Genomic DNA, 8,722 nt, shown 5'->3' with positions numbered 1-8,722 from the left:
TACTTGCGCACCGGCACCTCTTTCTATACAAATTAAGCACTGAGTATAATGTTATATATTACATATTCAAGCTCAGGTAGGGCCGCACTACATCTTTAAACAAATACCCCAAATCTACATTCTACCTTAAACAAATTCAGGCTACTTCCCCTTTAAAAATTCCATGCAAATCACTTCTGAGTCGTTTTGGTAAAATTCCCCCCCAAAAAAGGGCGACCAGCAGGGGGATAACAGGAGTTTCCATAGAAATTGAAAGAAACACAGCTAAACCTTGGCTAAATGGAGCTAGCCATCGTTTGTTACTTGTACAGCGCAGGCAGTTAAATAATATAAGGCCTTGAAAACAACGACATGTTATTAGATTTAAACCAGGAATTAGCGGATAAGGGGGCGCAGACTGCAGAGGATGTGTTGTTTTGGGAAACAGACGAGAAGGCAGATTTGGGTCAGGCATGCCCAGGCGAGAATGAAATGGTTGGGAAACTGATGCGGAATGACAGGGTTCATGGTGAATGATGGTGGTGATTAGGAAAGTGGGTGGGGAAAGGGTGTGTTGACATTAATCAGGAGTTACACGTTTTATGTTTGGGTTTACGCCGCTTGAGGATTCTGGTTTCTCTTAACAGAACAAGGGAGAAATGCGGCGAGCACAAAGAAAACAGCACTGCGCTGCAAAAGAGAAGCACACTGTCTATAAAAGTAGCAAATATTCCTTTTAAGGAGCGATGTATGAGTTTATAAAACGAAGTGAATATTTTATTTTAAGTACTGTCATTTAATGTTTTATATAGTTTGTATAGCTATATAAATTGGCGACAACGAAATGGCAAACGCTCAAGTGACTTTGGAAGATTATTTGGAATTATTTAGGTAGAAGTGGACAGTGGTTTTATCTCTTTAAAAAATCTATTTTATTTTCAGTTTTTTGTATTCTATTTTCAAATACCTATGTCTCTAGAGACTCACCTAGAAGGGAAAAAGAACCGTCACAGTGTAACCTATTCTCACCTGACCAGGTAAGCACCTGACATCATGTTATTATGTACCAGTGTGTTAATGTTTCATTGTGCTCAAAGGTCAAATTAGTTTTGGGTTTCCATGTTTTCCTTATGTCCAGTGTGTGTGTGTTTAGTGATTTTACCATCTTCGTATTAGCAGATTTATAAAGCATGGTTTCTGTCAAGTAGTATATTCTGAAATCCCCCTTCACAATGCCCACAACATTTCTGCTACAAGTTAGTTTAACATTTTATTGCAGCATTATTTCTCACGGAAAGCCCTATTTCAAAGAGATAAGGTCATGTATCCAACGTAATTTGTCACCAATATTTATTTGTTGTCGTTTTGTTGCCACGTGAGAAGACTTCATATATATATATATATATATATATATATATATATATATATAGATATATATATATATATATATATATGATATATATCTATATTGATAAAATATTCGACAAATAACTGTCGCAATAGTTAAACCTTTTATGTACTGAATGACACATATCAAATAAAAAACTAGGTTATTTTAAATTGATTTTTAATCAACTAGCTGAATTGTTTTACTTGTCAGGGATGCTTAACAGATAAATATAACTAACCACGAGCTCTATTCGGTAATGTTTGTTGTATTTTTAAATATGTTGAATGCACCGCACAACAGCTGAGAGTGTGGAGGGCCAGTTTCCGAGCTGCTTACAGCAGAGATCTGTCTTCTATAGGCTTAGTTTGCCTCCACTTTGTCATTATCCGCTGGTAATGAGATATGCTACACAGATCGGCCTGCCTGAGCCAGTCCAGGTCATAGTGTTTGCTTAAGTGACTGCTGCACGAAAATTACAGCAGGGTACATTTCGCTGCATTAGCAGTTGCAAACACAATTAAGGTAACACAGTTGAAGGTGTGTTGAGTTTAGCGAACTTCAAGACATGAGACGGCGCAATAGGGAAAGTTAACCCATAGAAAGGAGCTGCTTTTATTAAAGCAGAATGCACTGGATAGATAACATCAGCGGAATAAAGACATCGAAGCGTTGGATTATGAACTGCAGTGCACTAATTCCATGTTTATTGTTTTCGCAGCTGAATGTTTTATATTAAAAGCAATGCAGAGGTCGAGCAAAGCGAGGAGGACTGAGGACTGTGCAGCATGGGGGCTTGGTTCGGGCAACACCGCACACAATTGCAAACAAGACCTTGTTTGTTTGTAAAGCAGTTTTATTAATTTGAGTTTTAAAAGATCATATTAAAATGGCCGACCAAAGCAACATCCAGTCGGCGGCTTCCAGAAGTATCCGACCCTTCAAATCCAGCGAGGAGTACCTGTACGCGATGAAGGAGGATTTGGCGGAGTGGCTCAACACGCTGTATGACTTGGATGCCCATGCTGATGGCTTCATGGAGGCTCTGGATACGGGATGTGTCCTCTGTAGGCACGCCAACAATGTCAACCGCGCCGCACAGGACTTCCAACTGGAGTACCCGGGGGTTGTCAACTCCATGCGTGTCCCACAAAAAGACGTGGTTTTTCAGTCCCGAAACGTCGTGCCTGGCTCCTTCCTGGCTCGGGACAACGTGTCCAACTTCATCACCTGGTGTCGACAGGAGCTGGGAATTCCTGACGTTCTCATGTTCGAGACCAACGACCTGGTTTTAAAAAGAAACGAGAAGAATTTCGTGCTGTGCCTCTTGGAGGTGGCCCGTAGAGGGGCAAAGTTTGGGATGCTGGCCCCTATGCTAATTCAACTAGAGGAGGAGATTGAGGAGGAGATTAGGGACCAGGAGAACCATCATCTGGGCCCGGGGAAGATCCCTCTCCAGCTAGGCTACGTGGGGAGCAACTCAGCAGAAGATCCCTCCTCTGACGCCCCGGTGTACCCCAACTTCCCTCAGAAGAGGGTCTTATGTGACATGAGAAATCTGGATGAACTGGTGAGTTTAGAATACAAATCTGTACCCGTTGCTTTATGTGTTTTATATGCCTAAGTACAAAAATGTACTGTTAAAAAATAATCAACCCCTTCTGAAGTGCAATATTTGTTAGAATTATTCAGAAATAAAACCAAAACATATTTTTCTATAGGTCTACAATTATTTGTCTTTAAATATGGAATAATACAACAGTCAATTTCACCTTTCCAATACGCCCTTCAGATATTTTTTAAAAGACAAACCGATGTAAGAAGTACATGTTGAACATCTGTGAACATCATTGCATTCAACTGGAGAGGCAGTCATTTGCTCAGCATCACATTTATAGTTAATTTCAGTCAACTCCACCATGATATCAAAGGCTGTACTTTTAAGCAGAAGGGCTTTGGAGGTCAGAACCACAGCTCACACATTTAAAGAAACAGTGTTGGAATTCCTGTAAAAAGCTAGTCTCTTCTTTCTGTTTCCCTCTCTGCCTTGTCATAAGAATGAACCAGGGGCAGAACAGGCCAAGCAATATAATACATCTCCAAATTACAAACTCAGTGTTTTGAAATCTCTGCTCCATAAGCAGTCCTTTGAACTGCAGTTGTGGTAAGAGCACTATGAAGGTTTTAAAGCCAGTTTGCAGTTTCATTCTAGGGTTAATTAACCCCACTGCACTGCACTGTCAGGTTTAGTGATTACCGCAGTGTAACGCTCATTAACCCCATACTGCACTGTCAGGTTTAGTGATTACTGCAGTGTAACGCTCACTAACCCCATACTGCACTTCAACTACTGGATTCATTTCCAACACTTCTTAAGCCTGCAGTGTCCCACGATCATGCTCAGTTTTGCTGTAAAACAGACACAGTGATTCAAGCTGTGTCCCAGGACAAAAGGAAGATTACCTTGTCATAAATCCTTGATGCAGAATAACCCACATCCTGTTTTCTAACATCATCAGGCCAGGTACAGTGGATACAGTGAAAAACCACATGATAGTATCGCTGGAGGTTAGGTGAGTCAGTGGCATCTTGTAATCAAACACCCCATTCCTACCTTCAGTGAATCAGCTGTACATGATCACATTGAGAGGGTTTTACTTGATATGGAACATGTACTGTCATGTAATATCAGCTATCTTAACTATATTGTTTATGTTTTTGCATATTGTTTTCTGTTTAAAGTACCCCTGTGGCATCTATAGAGCTCTCAAACAGGTCTGTGTGCAGCTGTTACAGCATTTACCTGTCGCCTGGGAGACTCTCTGAGCATAGGAATGCCTTGTGTGTTCTTTGTATTAGACTATTTCTTACTAGGGGCAGAGGGGGGGTGGGTTAATGGTTGTAATCGCTGGAGTATCCACTATACTTTGAGATCCAGAAAATGATCTATGAAGTGATTCTATGAACTGCAATGTCCAGGCCAATACCAACTTTAGATTTTAAAATGAGGCACTTTTCAATGTTTGGTTGGATACTTGCTGTGTAGTTAAAATAGTGTTCTCTGTGTATTATCTGCTGTATCTCATAGTATAGAATGCAGGTTCTTCTGCTGCACAGATTGTCCTGTCTATGTCTCCTGAGTGCGGTTATACATGGTGTCAGCTCTGCTATATAATGGAATATCTTGGAATAAGTCAGTGACTTACTGTGACCAACTGTATTGATATTTCCACTTGTGCTTGATCTTTTTTTTTTGTGTTGTTTTTTTTTTTGGTTTAAAACTGCCAGCATCCAGCTGAAATATTCCTCTCTTGTGGGTGTAGCTCAATAGGTTTGTGCAAATTGAAGGGAGTAGGCAGAAAATGTGTGTACTTCACCTAAAGGGATCCTTTGGAAAACTTGTTTTCCTAAAATATAATATGTTTAACATCCTGTTATGTGTATTCTTTATAGGTCTCTGTACCTTAATCATTATTCAATTAAATTGCTTGTAAAGATCAAGGCTGATTTTTCTGAAGAGAGTTGAAGAAGAAAATGAGCATTGCAGCTAATGTGGATAATGCACCATCGTACAAGAAAAGGAAAGACTTTGCTGTAGATTTCAACATTCCCACAAACACTTTCCCAACCGTTCTGAAAAACTAGGGCACAGTACTGCAGGCCTATGAACAGCAAACTGTGGATGCAAGTCGTATATCAATAACTGATGTTGAGGACGACTTGCTTTTGTGGTTTAAAAATGGCCATGATTAGAATGGGACATGCAGATTTCAAGTTGCAATGTATACCTTTTAAATGTTCATCTACAACCATATTTTTAATAAAATATACAGCACTTTTAAATGTGAAATGCTTTTCATTGTACAGTAATTGAAAACTAGATGTCACTGTTACTGTAACTTCAAAAACAACTGACAATATGCATTTGGTTTAGACTCCTGATAATAAGAATTACTGATTATCCCTTAAAATTCGTATTAATGAGAGTTTACTCTATATAGCTCAGTTCATACATTGAAATGGATATGATTTCTACAAGACCAAACAACTGTGTGTTTCTGGTTTTATTGTACAATATAATTAACTTTCTCAAACACAACCACCAGAAATTAAAACATCAGACAAATTTGAGCCACCTCAAAATTTAGATGCTCAAAACCAACATCAAGAGAACGAAAGGAACAACATCTAGGACCCTATAAACAGTGTTGCAAAAAGAAGGGAGGTAATGACTGTAAGGGACTTCATATTGAGAAACTCAGCGAGTTCAATGCACAGTCTGGACCCCCTTACAACAACAGGAGCCTTTGTCAAGTACATCACTGAGAATGTGGACAGGCTCCTAGAATGAACAGGAGACAACCCGTTAGTAGTCGTCCACATCAGGCATCAACATTGTCGACCAAAAGGGACTTTGTCGACTTAAAAAGAAACAAGGACCAGGGGTCGCAAATGGAGATTAGATAACGGGGCATTCAGAACAGAAAATAGGAGGCACTTTTTTATGCAGAGAATTGCTGGAGTCTGGAACCAACTCCCCAGTAATGTTGTTGACGCTGAAACCCTGGTATCCTTCAAGAAGCTGCTTGATGAGATTCTGGGAATAATCTACTAACGACCAAACGAGCAAGATGGACCAAATGGCCTCCTCATTTTCGAAACTTTTATATTCTTAATTACTTGCTGTCATGTTTTGCGTTCTACTTAATCATAAAACAGACGTTGTTGACAGTACAGTTTGTATATGTCTAAATGTGCTTTTTAGCTGCATAGACACAAGTTCTCAAACTTACTTGCCACGACATGGCTCAGAGACAGATAGGCAGATACTACTTGCAGCAGTAGTGTTACAAATTACACATTTAAGCTATTTTATATAACTTAGAAGGTTAGAAAAACATGCATTTATTAAGAGGATTGCCTTTTTTTTTTCTACTTCCAGAAAAGGAATTGTCTAAATAATTGATATTTTCACCACGGGCTATAGGGGAGCAATCTTTCAGATATGTAAAAAAAACAAAAAACAAACAAACAAAAAAAACTAACCCACAAAGGATACCACACCTATAACGTGACACCCACTGCTGGTAAAACCAGTTGAAACAATGCTGGGATTTGCTGCAACAAGCTGTTAAAATGAGTGGACACCTTTCTAAGTATGTTTCCTAAATTTGCATGCATAAACAAGGGTGTATTGTGGTGAACTAATTGTAGCCCTAATCATTCTGTATATAGAACGCCCTGGAAAGACACACCGCTGTTTTACTGAGAACAAAATGTCTGATTGCTGTCATTACATGGATTGTACTTGTTATTATAATCCTAATGATGTCCCTAACCCTCATAATGGTGTGGATCAACAGTTTAGTGGTTTCTGTTAAGAAGTTGACCCTTGGAATTAGCGTTCTTGTAAAAGTTAGACTTTACAGCTGTCCAAAAGTTTTGCATCATCTGGAATTTTAAGGATTGAGATGTTAATTAAAAAAAGAAAAAAACTGCATGAACATAATTTAGCTCTTGTATTTAACATCATGTAATCAAGGAAACTAAACAAAATGATATAGCAAAAGTCTACTGGAAGACATAATAGTAATACAGTATTTCATGTTGGATTTCGCAATGTTACAATTAACAATTTTTGTCAGTTTTTCATTAAGCATATGGAAAACTACAAAGCAGTATGCAATTCAATATGTTAACATAACATTATTCAGCAGGTTTCATTTGACTTCATGAAGCAAAATGAGTTAAAACCTTTGGCCATAGCTGTACTTAAGTGTTAAAAAAAATGTATAAAAATTTCTGCCATTGATTTCCTTTACAAGAAGTTAAGCTTCCAAAAGCTGTGGATCGCTTTCCCAGTAGCCAATGACCTGTTTGCAGTGTCTGCAGCTTTCCTTCATTGAATCCAGGGAACCGAACATATAGCATTGCAACATCTGCAAAGATCAATACATTTTCTTCACTAATTAAAAATCAAACCTACGAAAATATGTAACCTATGATGTTATGGACTTAGGACAGATTCACTTGAATTATTTTGTTATGTAATTTTTATCCTCTATGTTGTAAGGCTAGATTTATTCTTTTGCACCAGAAGCAAACATTAAAAACTAAAACACTGCTCATTTTAAATGTGACCCTAGTTCTATTTAAATTAAATAAATACAAAAATAAGTATCTTTCCTTCAGGTGCAAAAGCCCAGTAAGGGTAAGGAGATAATTGATTCTGGTCTGACAGACTTAATTTATAATATATGGGAGTCGGTGTATTCAAATCTACAACTTGTTACCAGTATGTGTTTTAGGTCCTCTGGCTATAGAGTGGGGTGGAGCACAAGTAAGTTCCACAGTGAGTGTGAATTGATACCTGAAGGACATATTCTTGCACAAGACTAAACCTTGTAGCTAAAAGAAATTTAGGACTAAAGTACTCATTTCTAGGTTCACTGGTTTAGTTACTAGGCCTCCCTGCCTCCCTCACAGTCTCTTAACACTAACCCTAAGTCACACTGCCTCCCTCCCTCCCAGGCTCTCGGCTCTAACCACTAGACCACATTGACTCCCTCCCAGTCACGCAATTCTGACCACTAAACCACACTGCCTTCCCTTTTCCCAGGCCTACATATCTATATTAGGTTGTCTCATATCTTTCTTTGAGTGTAATCACATAGTCTATAGTTCTGTGCTTTTACTCTGGGCAGTACTTGCGCATTCCTCCTCATCACTGGTTTCCATGTGAGTGACCTCATTGTCGGTGTGTGTGTGGATTCAGCATATTCTCCAAGACAATGAGGACATTGTTAGTTAACTGGCTCAGATGGTGGTGACCAACAGCATGGCTAAAGCTCTCAGATTCAGCTAAACGCAGTACAGTATAGTACAGTGCAATGTTATTGAAGCCATTGGACGGTTTACTCATTGTCTCGAATCCCGGTGTCACCATTCATACTTTGTACACTGCAGCCATTTTAGCAGCGCGCCCTTAGTGTGACTCCTGCTAGTATTAGTTGTAGATTCACAAAATGTGAAACCTGAGGGGAGCTCTATAGGAGACAGACGCATTCACTTTCTACATCAATTTCCACTTCCCGCCAGGGGTGATGAGAAGTGTATGGTTAAAGAGCTCTAGGGCTAATGAAACAATTCCATAACTCTTCTCTACCATTGTGGGGTTTGAAAGAACGTGGAGCACACAAACCTGTTTATTTGATATTTAAAGCAGAATATTTAACAGGAACATACAGACAGATGTTTGACCTCTTTAATTGTGATAATCCTTTCACTACTTGTGCTTGTGCTAACCAATGAGCTGCTGCCTCTAATGACTGACAGAATTAAAAGCCAGGCATTGAA

At 39.0% G+C, this 8,722-nt stretch overlaps 1 protein-coding gene across 1 annotated transcript in view; it reads left to right on the top strand.

The window, feature by feature from the left end:
- Positions 1-233: 233 nt before the first annotated feature.
- Positions 234-8,722, top strand: part of LOC121297234 (GAS2-like protein 2B) — a 29,353-nt gene continuing 20,864 nt past the window's right edge. The window contains exons 1-2 of the mRNA XM_041223402.1: positions 234-1,016; positions 2,088-2,936. Of these exons, the coding sequence (XP_041079336.1) occupies positions 2,256-2,936 (681 nt within the window). The 5' untranslated portion in view covers positions 234-1,016; positions 2,088-2,255. The remainder of the gene's footprint in view (positions 1,017-2,087; positions 2,937-8,722) is intronic.

This window comes from Polyodon spathula, chromosome 22, assembly GCF_017654505.1.
Source record: "Polyodon spathula isolate WHYD16114869_AA chromosome 22, ASM1765450v1, whole genome shotgun sequence".
NCBI lineage: Eukaryota > Metazoa > Chordata > Actinopteri > Acipenseriformes > Polyodontidae > Polyodon > Polyodon spathula.
Note: the sequence above shows the minus strand (reverse complement) of the source record. Positions and strands in the feature narration are given on the sequence as shown.